Source organism: Phocoena phocoena, chromosome 10, assembly GCF_963924675.1.
Source record: "Phocoena phocoena chromosome 10, mPhoPho1.1, whole genome shotgun sequence".
Lineage (NCBI taxonomy): Eukaryota > Metazoa > Chordata > Mammalia > Artiodactyla > Phocoenidae > Phocoena > Phocoena phocoena.
In genome coordinates, this window is record NC_089228.1 from 88,736,330 (window position 1) to 88,754,735 (window position 18,406).

At 40.9% G+C, this 18,406-nt stretch overlaps 1 protein-coding gene across 1 annotated transcript in view; it reads right to left on the reverse strand.

Annotated features, from left to right (window-relative positions):
* CDKAL1 (CDK5 regulatory subunit associated protein 1 like 1) overlaps positions 1-18,406 on the reverse strand; it is a 640,361-nt gene that overhangs the window by 31,077 nt on the left and 590,878 nt on the right. The window contains exons 14-15 of the mRNA XM_065885642.1: positions 5,523-5,606; positions 2,399-2,563 (exon numbers count right to left, since the gene is read on the reverse strand). Coding sequence (XP_065741714.1) covers positions 2,399-2,563; positions 5,523-5,606 — 249 coding nt within the window. The remainder of the gene's footprint in view (positions 1-2,398; positions 2,564-5,522; positions 5,607-18,406) is intronic.

Sequence of the window (18,406 nt, forward strand, 5' to 3'; positions counted from 1 at the left end):
TATAAAAATGGAAGCTGTTCTCCTGCCGCTTAATTTATTTTGGTTCATATCATTAGCAAAAACAGTTGTAACACCAGGACAAATTCATTAAGGAAGGATTTTTGACCCCGAGTTTGGCATATCTTTAAAAGCAGACAAATAATGAAGCGTAAAGCTATGTTCATTAATTTACATGAAGTCTCAAATGGTGATAAAGGACTTGCCTGACGTTTCCCTTAATGTAAATGCCCAAATCAATATTCCTAACCCTTTGGCCTAATGCATGCAATCAAACTATAATTCCTAGAGGCCCAGAAGGGCCAGCAGTCAAATGACCTTTATCCTCATCTCACCTATAGGGCTTTTGGGTCACGCCGGCTCAGAGGAGGGCTGTTGAGAGAACTGGTGACACCATTTCCCAGGCTGGAGGGAGGCAGAGGAGAATGGAAAAAGCTGCTCATGGGATTTAAATGGGGCTCTGCCCCTTTAGAAAGCAACACTACAGTTAAGGAACCAGTGAAAGGGCACTGCTTTTCCTTATTTGTGTATCATTAATGTGATGTTTTAAAATACCACCCTTTTCTGGATGGACCTAGAGTCTGTCATACAGAGTCAGAAAGAGAAAATCAAACCGTATGCTAACCCATATATATGGGATCTAAAAAAAAGATGGTTCTGAAGGACCTCGGGGCAGGACAGGAATAAAGACGCAGACGTGGAGAATGGACTTGAGGACACGGGGAGGGGGAAGGGGAAGCTGGGACGAAGTGAGAGAGTGGCATGGACATATATATACCACCAAATGTGAAACAGCTAGCTAGTGGGAAGCAGCTGCATAGCACAGGGAGATCAGCTGGGTGCTTTGTGACCACCTAGAGGGGTGGGATAGGGAGGGTGGGAGAGAGACACAAGAGGGAGGGGATATGGGGATTATGTATACATATAGCTGATTCACTTTGTTATACAGCAGCAACTAACACACCAATGTAAAGCAATTATACTCCAATAAAGATGTTAAAAAAAAATACCACCCTTTTCAATAGGCTTACATGAAGGAATTAAAGCAGGCAGGGTCTTGAAATAATAATTTGCCCACCACTGCCATTTGTCATAAAATCCTTTTCCCTGTGGCGATTTAAAATCAACCTTGTAAAACACACTGTGAGGAAAAACAGGAAAAAAAATTTAAAAGCCACTTCCTTTAAAAATTTCTGAAGTAGTAGTTAACGTGTCAAAAGCCAAATCTCTAGCAATATAATTTAAATGCTGGATTACACTGTTCCTTCCTGGCCATCCATCCAAAGCCCCACGTATGATGTATGATTTTCTTCTAAACAACAGCAAACATTAATGGTTATGCTTATCAAGTGTGAGAGTTCACTCCTGGTTGAACAGGATGACACACTTGGCAGGGTTTTGACAAAGGCTGGCCTACGTCATTCCATAATCAGTCAGAGGGCTATACACACGGATTCTTCACATGTCCTCGTCAAGCTCATGAGAGGTGTCACTCACGTTTGGATTCCAGAGTCCACCACCACAATAAGCGAGAATATAGATAATACGAACTTCTTTGTCATGATTCCTAAAGCTTAATTAACACGCCCTTGACATTTCTTTTGAGGGAAAAGATAATACATATATTAAAACAATTTTAGAATTATATAGCCAGGTAAATATCACTCATCATTGTTCTGAATGTTAAGTCATCGCTATATGCTTTTTTGGGGAGCACTTCACAATTGTGTTGAAGAAAGGACAGCAAATGATGCTTAGAAATGTGATACACATTTTCATTTCACACTCCATCAGCTTTTACAGCTGTAGCTCAATGAAATGTAAGAGAGAGCTTGGCAAACAGCCATATTTACCAAGGTATAAAAGAGGGGTCAGGTTACTTTTTTATAGAAAGAAAAAAATGTTTAATTTTCACTCCACATTACTCAAGCAGATATTCAGCTAACACCCTAGAGAAAGGCGCCATAACCACATATACTGACATGGTTTAATGCCTGTTTAACTGTATGTAGGTTTTTACTATATTACAAACAGCTTTGCAAAGCACAAAAATTATCCTTTCCTTACCCCCTTCCACTGAGGATCTACTGACACAGAAACATACTGGATCAGATCATCTTCCGTGTTAAATCTCTCACCTGAAAATAATGGCTTTTGCCTTCTGTTTCTAGCCTAGAAGCAGAAACAGCTTATTCCCTTCACAGGCAGAGAAGCAAAGCTATAGGCATCAGCATAAATGCATCTTTCTAATTCAGATTTCAATCTGTCAGAAAGGATTAAAGCCTCATGCATACATAAAAAGGGAACTATAAACGATAACAGAAACATGGTGGGAAATCACTGTGCTTCCAGAGCGGCTGTTTTACTAGCAGGGTAGAGAGGAAAAGCATCTTCTACTCACCTCTGTTAAACCTGAGATTTCTCCTTTTGCTAACGGTTTGCTGATGGATGGCGCGTATACTTTGGCATCTGAAACTGGCTGCCCTTTCATAAAATGTTTTCCTGATTCATAAACGTTCACTTCGACCATTTTCCCCATGAATGTGGGGTTCTTTGGCACTAAAACCTTAAAAAAAATTAGAGCAGACTTAATTTTTAAAACTAAAATTTTATCTTAGAACAGTTTTGGACTTAAAGAATTATTAAGATAGCACAGAGAGTTGGTATACCCCAGACACAGTGTCCCTCTTATTAATGTCTTATGTTGGCATGATACATGTGTCACAATTAATGAGCCAATATTGGTGTATTACTATTAACTAAAGTCCATATTTTATTCAGAGTTCCTCACTTGTCCCTTAATGTCCTTTTTCTCTTTGGGGATCCCATCCTAAGTGGGCTCTATCTTCCAGATGCTCAAGGACCTGGGGATCTAGCAGGAAGGGAAGGCATTTCTGGGAGGGATAAGGGGCTATAGACAGCGCTCTCTCCTTGTGGGATGCCTGTGGTCCGAGGGCACGTGGAAGGCAGGCCTGGAACCGCCCGAGGCATCCGCCAGTCACTCTTGGACAGGCCTTTGATATCCGATTCTTGGCTGTCCCAGGCAATGAAGAAAACTGGGACAACACTGATGAAAGCTTTATACTTTTAATACCTTCCAAGTTTGCTGTCAGAGTCAGGATTTGAGCAGCCACTTCAAATAAAGGCCCGCATGTTTGGGTGCATATGTGTGTGTGCAAGCGTACATGTGTGTGTGTGTTTTGGGGGAAGAGGAGGAATATTTCAAAGCCACCTTTTCAATATTCCAATCCTTGGTGTTTGGAGCTAAATGACTCCTTTAACTGATGGCTGCCATTCACTTCTTTCGTTCTGTTATGAAAAGCATGTATTTGTTAGTTCTACCTCCACATAGAACCAGCTCCTCTGAAGGGTACTTTGGCTGGCTCACAGGAAACTGTCAGATGGTCCCTTTCCACTAGAGATTACTGACGGAGGTACTTGTTGACCTCGAGCAAATGTTTCCCCTCCTCTTGGACTTACAGGTAGTTTGTATGTATTATGTCTCCCTCACACTTCTATTTCAGTACTGGAGCTACTTGCCAATCTTTTCAAGTCATAATCCAAAATAAATAGGCTAATTCTAATCCAGCAATACTTTGATATCTAGATACAATCTTCTGGAAGTCATCTTGTTTTAGAAAAATAATTCCTATGAAATCTTTGATATGCTTGGTTTTAGAGACCAAAAAAAAAGAAAGAAAAATGAGATGAGAGCCAGAAGTTCCACAGCTAATTTCTCCGAGAGGCAAAAATGGATCTTGGTCTTTCTGAGTTTGATTTTTTATGACCACTGAGTACACTGCTTCATCAAAGTATAGGAAGAAAGGTCACCTGGGTGGTGGATTACTCGTGGCAAGCAAATGGACTAAAAAAGCTTTAGTATCAGGATATGAAAGCCCTTTTAAATCAGTTTTTATAAAACAAGAAAATCTCTAGAGCAAACTATCCCTCGGAGATCTGGCACTATTCTCGGGGAAAATAACTCTCCTTGATCTGCTGTCTTGATCTGAATGAAGGGCTCAGTGTTTTTTTCCCTCCGGTTTTAATAATTGGAAAAAGCTTGACTGCTTTAAATTGGAGGAAACAGCTAATGAGGCATGCCATCGCCTTTAAAATGAAGGGGAAAAAAGTTCCCTGCTGAGGCGAAAACCCAGATGGCAAGAGAAAGGAGAGGAAAGAGGCAACCAAGATACAATCAAGCTCCTCCCGAGGGCTAAGCAGAAGTTTGGCCTGAATAGGAAAATGGCTCTCTGGAGTCAATTACTGAGGTGGAAAACGGGGAAGAGACAGATTCAGCTCAGACATGGAGTGTTCGGAATCCATCCTCAGCTGTAGTCTCTACTGGGGACCGAACAGGGCACATTCGGTCTGGGCCATGAAAAGCTCCCCCACTTTCCCTGAGGACCCAGTGCCCAGCCTGTGCCCCATGCTGGAGGCCCCTCCGGCTCTGGCTTCCCTGCTTTCTAACATGGGCAGTCGGCTTCCCTCGCCCATCCTATACGTGACTTGCCCAGGCTGGCCTGAAGAGCCTTCCCAAGCCGTGACCCACAGAAAAAAATTTCACTTGTCATTTGATGAGAGCAGGAGAAAAAAAAAAGAAAAGTAGGAAAACTCACTTGATATTAAGAAAAGCGAATACGATCCAGGGATGACCCATGAAATCCCTATGCCCTTATGAGGGTCTCTAACCAGGAGGGGCATATTACACCTCCTCCTTCCCAGGGTCCATGGCCCCCGAAGAGGCACTGTTTTCTTCAATCGCTTTTGAATTGCTTTACCACCTGGGGTAGTGGAATCCCAAATGCTAAAATAGAAGTCTAGTTGCTGGTGGGGCAAAGCACGCTACTTTAACGGGCAGGGAGTGGGAAGCCTTTCAGGTTGGCCTCGAAGAAAACTCTCATAGTGAAGTTGGTTTGATCCTTATGCTGGTCTCCAGAGTTGTTCACCCAACTTGAGTTGAGTCCAACGAACAGACTCCTTTCCCTTTGCCCCCAGCGTTTTTTATCAATGTGGAAGTTAAACAAAAAAACCAAAAAAACAAAACACCTGAAACTAAACAAAACTAAAAAAGCCAACCAACAGACCAACCAATCAAAAGCCTGTGTGAGTGCTGTGACAGGGACAGGAAATCCCTGCCCTTCCAGGCTGATGTCGCCGGTACAGACATCCTTCCTGTCTTCTGGACAGAACTTTCCCCTCCACATTGCCAGGCCGTGGGGATTTTGGCAGTGAGAATTACCTGTTCCAAACTCCGCAATGCCAGAGGCGGGTCCTGTCAAAGATGAATGGGGACTAAAACACACTAATTCCTTCGTATAGAATGTTCTGGAGATTAAGCCACAGAGATAAGCCCCATGTTAGCCTGGTTGGCTTGATGCTATAAAATAGCCTTCCTGCGACAAGATTCTACACCTCCCCCCCCCACCTCCCCACCCCCGCTTTAAGTCTCTTTCGCTTAAACTGATTTACTTTTAGAAGTCTTTCTCATTTTGGAGAAACCCTAAGAACGTGGGAGTATCCCTTACCTGCTCATAGAATCGATTGTGTGCAACATAAAACTTGGAATCAAAAGATTCTTCTGTGACTAACACTTTTTGTCTCTCACCAATCTGTGGAGAGAAGGGGAGAAAAACAGGAGAGATCAGGGCAAACACCTGAGCATCCAAAAGAAATGCTAACCCAAATAGTTATGGGCCGTAAGTCGTGTCTCCTTGAATTTAAAGTAGACTCCAGATTGCCAGCTACTTAACAGCCAATGCAAGAGTCACTGATTCAAATGTTCAGAAAGACATTATTATCTATGTAGTAATATCAAATTAGTGTAGAACGGAATCTTATTTTCTTACAGAACTATGAAACAAAACTTGATCTTATTTCCTTCTTCAACGTAAGTTAGATAATTAAAGGCTTCTAAGACATACAAAAATCTTCTAAATATCACTTAGTTTTTCTTGAAACAAAGTTGCAAAACAAGTCAGAACAAGCTGCTTCTAATCCAAATTCATGAAAATATTTTGGCAAAATATGAAGTGGTAATAAACATTAATTTGAGTTACGAGGGATGTAACACTAAAGAAAATGCCTTAAAAACTAGTCATTAAGTCCCCGTACCTAAACATTTCACACGTTATATTCAATTCTGAAATTACTGATTAATTCAGTTATTTACTTGTTATATACGTTTTCTCTGTCACGGGCAACTGTCTCTTTTTTGTTGCAGGCATGACCCCACATTCATTTTATTTTTTTAAGAGAAAGACAGCAAAAATAGGGGACTGTTAATTCTCTACAGGACCTATATTTATGATCTAAGCATGCATTTTTAATAACCAAGAAGTTAAATCAGCCAAAACGTTGGTTAAAGCAATGTGACCATTTTAAAACAGTCTACTATTTCCAACTTTCTTCTACTGTGAAATGCAACATTTAAAGTATCATTACTTTTTTTTTTTTTACAACATTGTCAAAATGTCCGATTTAGCAAACCAGCTGTATTGGATGATTGTGCCTGGAATCATTTTTGCCATTGCTACTTGATAAATACAACCCTCTATGTTAAAGAACATTGGCAAGATTTTTTAAACGAAATCCCTATTCTCATATGTAGGGACTTGTCACCATGTTCAGGCAGTTACCACTTAGGAAACATAAACACAGCTGCACTAAATAGACCACCTAACAAAAAGAAAAAAACAAAAACACCAAACTCTTCTGTCCATTATACAATGCTAATACCTAAATACACCATAATTTGCTCTTTTTCACTCTCTCATTCAAATGTAGCTCCCTTAGCCGAAGGTTGTAAGGTTTCTAGGATACTTATCAAACACTTAACTTAGTTCACTCCTTGAAAACCAGTGAAAAGTTCCCGCACTATTGTCTCTTTTAAAGATCAAGGAGAAACAAAAGAACTACTCCCAGCTTCTACTTTGAGCTTTAATGGCCCTGTTTATTAAAAAAGACTGATGAATATTGGGTTTCACTGAAGTATATTCTTCTGGAAGGAAACTTAGAATGTTTGCACACATTTCACAGTGCGAGTTGCTTATAACTTAAGATAAGTATCTGTCAATGGTTCTTAAGGAAATCTGCAATTACACTTCATCTAACATTAAGTTTTCAGGAAATTAACAACAATACGAGAGAGCAGAGCCACTGAAAACGTATGCCGCTTTTTTCCTCTTGTTGGAATTAATGTGGACAGTTGTAGTAATCGTCTTTGGGCTATTCCATTTTATCTGGAGAGAATAACGATGACAGTAATATATACATATTGAGTTAGAAAGACTTGCTATGTTTATACAGTAGAGGGCAGGGCTTTCGATCAACCATCAGAGAACTATTTGTATGTGAGTATTTAACTATTATTTGCCAAAGGGATTCAGGAAAATTGCTATGGGCAGTAATTTATAGTGGCAAACACCTCTCCGATCACCCTTTTGGTCCCCTCAACTACGGATTTTGTCTCATTGGTGAGGCTCTTAAAGTTCCCCAGAGGCTAGTGAGCACAAATTAGCATAAGCAAGATAGGACTTTGATGAAAAACTGATGCAGTCTATCCCCAACCCCTAAAAAATCCAACAAAAACAAATAATAAATGCTCTACGCAGAACTTTTTTTAAAGAATGAAGTTGCAATGAAGTGAATGATCAAATATGACCTTTAAGAGAATCAACTGTTTCAAATAACCTTAAAAACAACAAGGGGGGCTTCCCTGGTGGTGCAGTGGTTGAGAGTCCGCCTGCCGATGCAGGGGACACGGGTTCGTGCCCCGGTCTGGGAAGATCCCACATGCCGCGGAGCGGCTGGGCTCGTGAGCCGTGGCCGCTGAGCCTGCACGTCTGGAGCCTGTGCTCCACAACGGGAGAGGCCACAGCAGTGAGAGGCCCCCCCCACCCCCCGCCAAAATAAAAATAAATAAATAAATAAAAACAACAAGGAAGTTAAGGAATGGGGGGTGGGTTTCAGCTGGAACTCTGGAAGAGGCAACTTTGCCTTGGTGACAATAAGGAATCTTATGTGCCAAACATATTATTAGCCTCAAATGTTTTTTTAAATGAGTCACCTCTTTACTCTCCAAGTGTTTTCTCCCCAGCCCCACTCAATAACCCAGTATGGTTAAAGACCACGTAACAAGAATTAGGGCAATCATCCTGATTTACCTAAGAATGCCTCTCCTATCCAGCAAGGAAGTCCTGTTCTCAGAGGAAAAAGCAGGGCTTCAGAAGAAAAAGGGCAACAGGTACCCTTGGGCCACTAGGGCTACAGCCACCCAGCTTTCTATTATGCTAAAGGCAGAGCTAATCCACTAAAGCAGGGGTCCCCAGCCCCTGGGCCACGGACAGGGTCGCAGAGCAGGAGGTGAGCGGGGGCCGAGTGAGTGAAGCTTCATCTGTTGCTCCCCTTTGCTCGCATTACAGCCCCCCAGTCCGTGAAAAACTGTCTGCCACAAAACTGGTCCCTGGTGCCAAAAAGGCTGGCGACCACTGCCCTAGAGGGACCAGTTTGCCTTAGAGAATGATGGGTGTACACTGTGTCTTCTCTGAGATTCTGCAACATCTACTCCCTGCTGACATTCTGCTGAGAAGGCGGCTTCCTGGGCTACTCACCATCCCTGTCATAACCTTCCCTAACGGCTGGAACCTCCGGCAGGAATGCAAGGGTACATCACTGGCTTAAGACAAGCCCTTTGAAGAGGAAGTTAACAACAAGATTGCTTGAGTAATTAAAAAAATGAACAAACTCCTGAGTTTATAGAATATATATATTTGTATACACACACACACACATATTTTGTGAATGAAGAGGAGGTTGAAAACAATGGTTTCCATAAGCTTTGTGACTGGTAGCACAATATGGCTGCTCAGCAGGGATGATTAAGATGCAAGCGGAACTGTAAACCCAAAGAATGGTCGGTCGGTCTGGAGGGTGATTTTAAGATAACTGGAACTTTCAAGGCCAGGAAGAAAGGGGGAAGTTATTTGGAGGGAGAAGGAATGGTCAGAAGCAGGAATGCACAGTTCTAGCAGAGCCCAGGGGAGAGGAAGAGGAAGAAGGTTTATTCAACACCATTAAATGCCACATATTCGAACTGGACAGTAGGGTGAGAGGACATGGGTCTGGGTAGATTATTTTTAAGGTAAAAGAGATTTGGCTACATTTTGGGACTTTGCTTTCCTCATAGAAAAAAATGAGAGTTTGGAAGAAGTGACGTGGAGCTGGGGAGAGGTGAGCAGGGCTGAAGAGGAAGTAGATTCTGATTTTTAGAGGACCTTTCAGTTCCAAAATTCTCAGTTGTCATTCGTGGTAGATTTGGTCTGCTCACAAGGTTTCAGATGAAGGAAATAGGTACTCTAAATCCAGGCTGTCTCTTTTATCACAGTAAATGTATGCTTAGAGCCCTCTGCAAATTACAGGTACTTTCTTGCTGCACTTAAAGTAACAACGTGATCTTAATACCCACCAAAGAAACATTTACAACGTTTTTCATAAAGCTATTTAGTGACCTGAACCCGAAGAATCCCGTCAAAATCTTCCCAACAAACCCCTTTTTAAAATAACCTCTTTTCCTTCTGATTTTCTTTACAGGTATATAATTTATAGCTGATTAAATAAAATGCTTCTTTGATTCCTAGAGCATTTTAGAGTTTAAGAACTAGGGCTGGGGGACTTCCCTGGTGGTGCAGTGGTTAAGAATCCGCCTGCCAATGCAGGGGACACGGGTTCAATCCCTGATCCAGGAAGATCCCACATGCCGCAGAGCAACTAAGCCCGTGCGCCACAACTACTGAGCCCGTGTGCCTAGAGCCCGTGTTCCGCAGCAAGAGAAGCCACCGCAATGAGAAGCTCGCGCACCACAACGAAAGTAGCCCCTGCTCGCCACAACTAGAGAAAGCCGTGAGCAGCAACAAAGACCCAATGCAGCCAAAAATAAATAAATAAATTTATTTAAAAAAAAAAAAAGAACTAGGGCTGGGAATACAAAACCCCCTGCACTTTTATGGGAAACTCAGTTTCCATTTACAAAGTTTGACTTTCAGGACATTTGTCAGGACTTTTCAAAGTGGCTGTCAGTCCTGGCACCTACTGTAACAACCTAGATGTACTTTGTAATTTATTCATCAGATGTCAGTGAAGAAAGTGGCTTTTCCAAGGACGTGCAGAACTTCACTTAGTACATTTTAACCTGACTTCATAAATACATTTTATGAAAAATGAACTATAGAAATAGTCTTGTAAAAACCTTCCCTCCATTTCACAGATTGGGTCACTGAAGGAAGAGAAGGTACAGAAAAAGTCCACAGGTTCCTGCATTACCGCTGATCTCACAGAGGTGATGGGAACTACGGCCCCCACTATGAAAGGAGTGTAGTAGAACTTTCTAGGCTTTGTTGAAAAGATATGAGAAAAGCTCTTATGCTTTTTTTTTCTTTTTTTTTCAAACCACAAAGGGAGAAAAGAAAGACCCTATTCCCCTAAATAGACAAAGAAGGTAAGAGCATGAAGGGGGCTTAGAAATCTCTGATTTCACAGAGAGGAAACTGAGGTCCAGCAAGATGCGGTGATTTGCTCAGTGGCAGAAAGAAGTCTTGGAAGCATTCCTGCTACTTGATGTCTCCTATTTAATTGCTAGCTGCAGAAAACGTACAACATCATGGCTCTGATTCTGCAGTGCATGGCTTTTCCTTGAGCAGAGAAACATCTGTGACAAACAAAAAGCAATGTTTTTTTAAAATTCAATTTGGGGGTGGATTTTACAGTACATTACATAATCAGCTGGCTGTGTTATTTGTGTCACATCTATGCTTCGAATTTCCCGAGTGCCTGAAGTGGTGAGAAACATCAGTTCTAACCATATGGCCAGATAACACACAGAAAACACACACTTGCATTCAAAAGCAGTGGTTTCCAACAGAATTTGGTTGCTGAATGAATGTTCATTCAAGCACATTCTATTTCTCCATTTGTCCTAAAACAAACAATATTCTGTATGGCTATTTAAGGATTTAAAGAGAGAAACTAAAAAGAATTGCTTCAAGACAGGCAGATAATACTGAAATTTAACAAAGACATTAATAGTACTTGGGCTTTTACCTTTAACCCAGTAAGAAATGTTACTTGTATAAGTATTCCTTGAACTAGAAGAAGCAAAGAGTTTCTTTTAAACCCATAAATGGCTTTAAAGTATAAACTTTATGTAAATCTTACTTTTAACTAGTTTTTTTTTTTTCCCCCTTCTTCTCACTTTTGTTTTACTTAAACAGAAAGCCTGAGGTGTGGCTTTAGAAAATAACTGCAATTCACTTTACTCTGAAGGGTTAGGTTAGAGAGATTTTAATTAATTCAATATAACCACTCAGAGTATCCAAAAAACGTTCACAAAGGACAGATATATATTAGAAGACCTGGGTAAGAGAAATATTTATTTCTTGAAAACAGTTATAAGACAGTAGAGGAATTATTTTGCTTCCCCTGAAAAGTTTCTAGCAATTAATTTTTCTGTCCAATTGCCTTAGGTGGAAAAATGCAGATTAAAACACACATATCAAAAGCTCTCATAATTATTTACAGTACATTCCTAATAAACTTAAATTTTATCTATGTTTATCCTATACAATATTCTGACATGCTACTTCTGCAGCTAAGTTTTTTTTTTTTTTTTTGTAGATAATAAAATACAATTTTTCTCCCTGACTGGTTTCTGAATGCATGACTCTGGGAAATGTCAAATGTCTTTCTTTACCTCCAGTCAAATTAGTTTTTTTTTTTTTTTTTTCCCTAAGCTGCCTGGAACATGTTAAACACAAGGCTGTGACCTTAAACTCTGAAATAATATTTCTAGTGTCTGTGCAAAAGCCTGCCCTCACATACACCTTTAGACTAATTACTGCAGTGTAATGTTGCCAGTGAACCACTATAATTACACTTGGAGAAAAGTATGGTCTTGTTCTTTCCTAGCTAATGAAAATGATAACCTTTCCATTTTGATTCATCATTCACAACAGGCAGAACATGCGAGGCTGGGTCTCCACGGTATACAGTAATTTTCCTGACTGTTTATGCACACTTCTGTGTTCGGGCCCTGCAGAAGCTGGAATTAAAGAAGCAGGCATACTGACGCTAAAAATAGTCCACAGTAATAAGAGCAATAACATTAAAATTTAATATCATGCTTACTCCACAACGCCATTCTATAATGAAATAGGGCCATGACACAGGAATGTGTGTCAAAAATGATGACAGCATAGAAAACAAGTAATGAGCCTCTAAGTCCATCGTATTCAAAATGCTTGCCATCAGTTTACTGGTCTACTTAAGGATTCCTGAGAGAAGACGTGGGACAGTTCATTGTGAAAGGGGCTGAACTGGTATCCAACTCTTAAACAATGACAGGAAATATATTCTATTAGATTTTTAAAAAACACTATCCTCTGTGTGAAGAAACACATATTCTTTAGCTATAATTATTATTAGAATTAAACGTGTTCAAAAGGGAAAGAATGTTCCTTTGAGGTAGAATAGCCATACCTCTAAAGTGTTTAATTTATGTTTATCTAGTAATTGCCATGAGTATCTTAGTGGCTTTATTATTCCTTCTTCACATTTCAGAAATAACCTAAACACCAAAGAACTGAAAAACAATTTGGCTTTTTGAAAGTCCTTCCTCCCAAAGCAATGATGAAAGTTACAAAGACCAGACCCAAGGTGGTTCTGTTGAATCAAATCAAGACTATGACATTTCTTCTAACGATGGCCCTTGTGCTTTTGTCTTCAATTGTTGGCTGGTTTTCTTCTAGCCATGTGCCCACCCCAGTAAGAGAAAGGCAACCCAAGGGAGTCTCTTCCCAGTTGGAGGCAAAGGCCATTCTTAATAACAAAGCCATTTTCTTCTGCTGGTTGACAGCCAACAATAACAGTACAGTAACAGTGCTTTGCTGATCTGCTAAAAGTCATTCTAGACAGCAAATGCTTACCTGACAAATGCTGACCTGATCCCTTTGCAGCATTAGAGATCTGTACCTGAGCGCTGACTGAACTTCCAATTTGAAAACCAGCCAAGTTTTAATTACCTGCCTGTACATTTTTGGTATTCTAGAACATTCTCTTAACAAACTCAAACAAGTTGCCTTTCCTTATCACAGACTCTGGCGCAAGGATGTTACCTCTATTTTTTCCCACACTAGGCAAGCTCTACAATGCCCAGGCAGTATAGGAAACTGCTCAACATTTAAAACTACCAAAAGCCCTAAAACCAGATGTTGCCAGTAATATCTATTCATGAGATCTTGTTAATGGGATGACCAAGTGGGGCCAATATGGGATATGTATGTGGAACCCTTTTTTTAATTAAAATTTCAATTCTAAGATTGAACAATTATCTCCATTTGCTTCTACCTTCCTGATCTTTTCCCATTGGTCCCTATCAATCATTACTCAGCAAGTCTGGGCCAATTTTCTTTGACGAGCTTTTCACATAGGCACAAAGGTGACCACCCTTTTATCTTACAACTATTGAACAGACTACCTTCTTGGAAAGTGTCTTTAGAATTTTCACTGATGACACAATAAATAATCCAAATTACAAACTCAGACAGGCAGCTGAGCTTTAGAGAGAGATTTAGTGTTCATGTAATCTAGTAATGTGCAGTAATTACTTGCCAACTCACCTCACAGTCGCCCAAAGCCCTCATTCCAAAAGCACTGAGCACCAGGCACCTTCAGTCTCCTATACTACCAAATACTTTATCAAAACAATACAAGACTTGGAAGAATTCAAAGAAAGATTCAGACATTTGGAGAGAAAAGGTGTGGATATGGTATATAGGACATCTAATTTTCTTTGGGGGGAAAGAAGGCTTCTTTTCAAATACTAATTTATAGGAGAAGATGGACAGGTTCTGGTGTACTCAGGCTGTAAATGTGAATTTTTTGAATTATGAATTCAGAGCTGTTTGGGTGGTGGAATTAAAAGATCATTTAGTTCAAGGGCTTCCCTGATAGCACAGTGGTTAAGAATCCACCTGCCAATGCAGGGGACACAGGTTTGTGCCCTGGCCTGGGAAGATCCCACATCCCACGGAGCAACTAAGCCTGTGTGCCACAACTACTGAGCCTGTGCTCTAGAACCCGCAAGCCACAACTACTGAGCCCGCATGCCACAACTACTGAAGCCCGTGTGCCTAGAGCCCATGTTCTGCAACAAGAGAAGCCGCCGCAACGAGAAGTGCGTGCACTGCAATGAAGAGTAGCCCCTGCTCGCCGCAACTAGAGGAAGCTGTGCGCAGCAACGAAGACCCATAACTTTAAAAATGGATTTTATCCTGACAGTTGCTTTTAGGCATGTGGTAAATTAATGAATGAATCTAAAGCTGCACCATCCAGTACAGTGGCCACCAGCCACAAGTGGCTGGGGAGCACCTGAAACATGGCAAATCCAAATTGAGATGTGCTGGGAAACACACACCAGCGTAAAGACCTTACCAGATTTCAAAAACTTAAATAAGAGAATAAACTAGCTCATTACTTTTATATTGATTACACGCATGTTGAAATTGTAAAAATTAATCAACAGAAACCTCAATGAAATTAGAGTCGGGAGGCCGGAACGGGAAGTCCTGTGCTTAGTGAGGACTGCAGAGCCCAAGAGGAAGAAAGACTTTCTCTTCTTTCCTGGCAAGAGCTCTGCTAATGAGAGACCAAAACAACTCAGCCAATGAAAAGTCACAATAGTGCTTTGAACTCTCAATTCCTCCAGTGAACTCTTTGCTTACTATACCCATCCTAAGTTCCTTTTCCCCTCTTTCAAAGAGTTCTCTCCTTGCTGTGTGGGGACTTGCATGTGGCTCACAGTGGTCGTAGACCCCAAACTGCAATTCTCTGTTGATCCGTCATAAACCCATTTTTATCGGAGAAACAAATGGCAGCCTATTTCTTGTAGGTCAACAAAATGATGATATATTTGATATATAAATAAAATATATATTAAAATTAATTTCAACTCTTTTTTACTTTTTTTAGCGTAGCTACCAGAAAATTTAAAATAACATCTATGGTTCATTTCCACTGGACAGCGCTGCCCTAAAACATTGTTAGATAGTTTAAAAAAATTTAACAGAAATCCCCCCTTTCACTATTTTAAGGACCAGATTGATCATTTAAAAAAATTTTTTTAAACTCACCACAAATACCCTTAAATTTGCACTAATCATGTAAATGCAATGCTTTAATTTTAGGAAAGAATGCATACATATCTATAAATTGTTAAAGGCAGGAATTTTGAACTGCTAAAGTTCTCTTTTTGACCTTTAAAGTAATCTTGTTTCCATTCTCTGGTCGACCCTAGCCTCTCCAAAAGCTTAAGGCATGATCAACTTGCTTATTGTTTTTCGGGCCATCCATGCAACCAAAAGAGGCCACCTAAATTTCCCAATCTGTCATTTGCCATTTTGTGTGGCTGCAAAGGCAAATGGTGTTTGAACTTAAAAGGCAGAAACAGATCATTCTCAACTTCATTTTTTAAAAAGCCAAAATGAATGTCCAAAATATGTACCGCCTTCGGTAAGATAAATCTTTTGTTACCAACCCTATTACCAGAGAACTCAGCATAGATGTGAGCAATAAATAACACGTGCAGTACACCCACCATCTTTCAACCATTTGCCAGTCGGGATGGAGGCAGAGGAAGCAGAATGGATTAAGCAGAAATCAAAGACAGCCAAGCTCTAATGGTGCCTAATTAGCATAACAAAAGACATTGCCACAATCTTTCAGCAGTGGGCAATACATCTCATTAAAGAAGACTGAATAACAATTATTCTCTCCTGCTCCCCCCGCCCCCCCAACCCCTACGCTTCTTGGCTTAGCTCTGGGAGACCCTGAGAGCTGGGCTTGAGAGCTTCTGCTTTCTTGGCCAGGCATCGGGGCTGCAGGGAAAGAGCCCACTTGTATTACTGTGCGCCTGCATCTCAATGCTTTATTCTGCTTTCCTCTCCCGCTGTGAAAATGTAGCTTCTTCAAGCACACCAAGTCCTACTATGCGGTTTCTAGGTGTATAATATTGAGAAATAGCAATGATGACCTAAAAAATGAATACCAGTTCTCCCTAAAATATCTTTATTTAAAGAAAATGATCTATTTGTTTCTCTTCACTTATTCTGTTTTTCCCCTTTGATATTACTACCCTGTCTCAGAGTTAATGAAGCTAAATTGAAATTCGACCAAATTTATCGCAACCAGTAATTAGCCCTGAGTACGTGTGCACGCACATGTGCGCGTCTGCATGAACGTGCGTACACACATATACGTACATACATACATACATCATGGAATTTAAATGAGAGCAGTCTGCTTCAGACCTATCCTCTCTCCCCATCTCCTCTTGATGACAGACAACTGAGAAAATATATGAAATTCAACACAAGGAAATTGAGGTTGCAGGTGAACACGTGGGTAGTTGTATAAATTTAAACCAAGAATAAAAGATTCTACTTAAACCAAGGATAAAAAAATATTCTTCCAGGGTGATCACTAAGAAAGATGAAAGCTTCAAGTAATCCTATATACTTTTTCATATCAATCCACTTTGGGGGAAGGATTGAGTGGGGAGGAGAGAGAAGAAGATGCATTTATTTAAACCAAACAATTTCCAGTTCTGAGCTATATTTTTTGATCAGTAACCTTTCAAAAAGGAATCTAGTTATGAGGGCTGCTTTGATTTTTGTTTTTTAATGGTCTCTCCTGCCAAACACAATATTACAGAGTCTACTTAAACCCAAATACTGCCATATCTGTGAGCTGCCCTAGGAAAAGCTGTTGATCACAGGGGTGGACAGGAACCTCTGCAATCGTTAGAGAGACTCGAGCAAAAACTGAGCCAATGCACTGAGTAGCTGGGAAAGCCTGCTGAACCCACGTAGTGTGCCTGGATTGTCCACACTGCCGCGAAGTCGCTGCCTTGCAGGAACTGAGAGACCTGGAGAATATTCACGTCGTTCACATCATAGGCAGCAGACGTGGGGCGAGACGTGTTGATGCTGTACACAATCTGCACACGGTGGCACACCGCTAAAACAAAACTGGAGAAGCCACTTAAACCTTACAAGGCCCTTCTCTCTCTGGTGAACTACTCAACATTCAAGAGCTGGTTTCCACCTTCCACCCTTTAGGAAGAGTGAATTTTTAAAAATCCTCTCTCCCACTTCTCCTGTTTAATAGATCACACTGTTTTTGTTTTTTACCTTCTTGCCTATTTCCACCTTAAAGTTTTGCCAAAAAGTAGTATTCAAACACAACACAACACGTTATTATGAAGTCTATCCTGCTTTATCTTTTAAAGTACAACAATTTGGTATTTTAATTCCCAGTCAGTAACTAGATCTCTGGTAATCACCCCAGTCCGAGTCTACCGGTCTGACATCTTACAAAGGTATCTGGGTACATTGGTACAATTTCCTTCTCTTTTAAGACAGAACCCTGGGCAAGAAGAGAAGAGCTTGAAAAGTACTAACCAGGGAGTCAAGAAGCCTTTCATTCTCCAGACGAAGGAACAAGATAAAACCCCAGAAGAACAACTTAGTGAAGTGGAGATAGGCAATCCACCCAAGAAAGAGTTCAGAGTAATCATCGTAAAGATGATCCAAGAACTCAGGAGAAGAATGGATGCACAGAGTGAGAAGTTACAAGAAGTTTTTAACAAAGAGTTAGAAAATACAAAGAACAACCAAACAGAGCTGAAGAATACAATAACTGAAATGAAAAACACACTAGGAAGGAATCGACAGCAGAATAAATGAGGCAGAAGAATAGATCAGTGAGCTGGAAGGCAGAACAGTGGAAATCACTGCTGTGGAACAGAATAAAGAAAAAAGAACGGAAAGAAATGAAGACAGTTTAAGAGACCTCTGGGACAACATCAAATGTACCAACATTCACATTATAGGGGTCCCAGAAGGAGAAGGGAGAGAGAAAGGGCCTGAGATAAGAGCTGAAAACTTCCCTAACGTGGGAAAGGAAACAGTCACCCAAAGTCCAGGAAGTGCAGAGAGTCCCATACAGGATTAACCCAAGGAGGAACACGCCGAGACACACAGTCATCAAACTGACAACAGCCACTAACTAGCTGTTTGACTCCAAACAAATCATTTCACTTTGGGGCCTCAGTTTCCTCATCTTAAAAAAGGGGGAAGGGGGTTGAAACCAGTAACCTGAAAGGCCACTTCTGGCCCACATATCCATGGAGGAGGCAGGGCCAGCAAGGTGTCTGTCCTGCAGTGAGGGCTAAGTGTACACGATGGGAAGGGAGCGTCTGCTGGCAGTGGTTGTGGTGGCAGCAGCAGTAGTGTCCCATGGACAGAGCCAGGGGCTTGGCCCTTGCTGCACAGCTTGGCACTAGTCTCATCACCAGTATTCC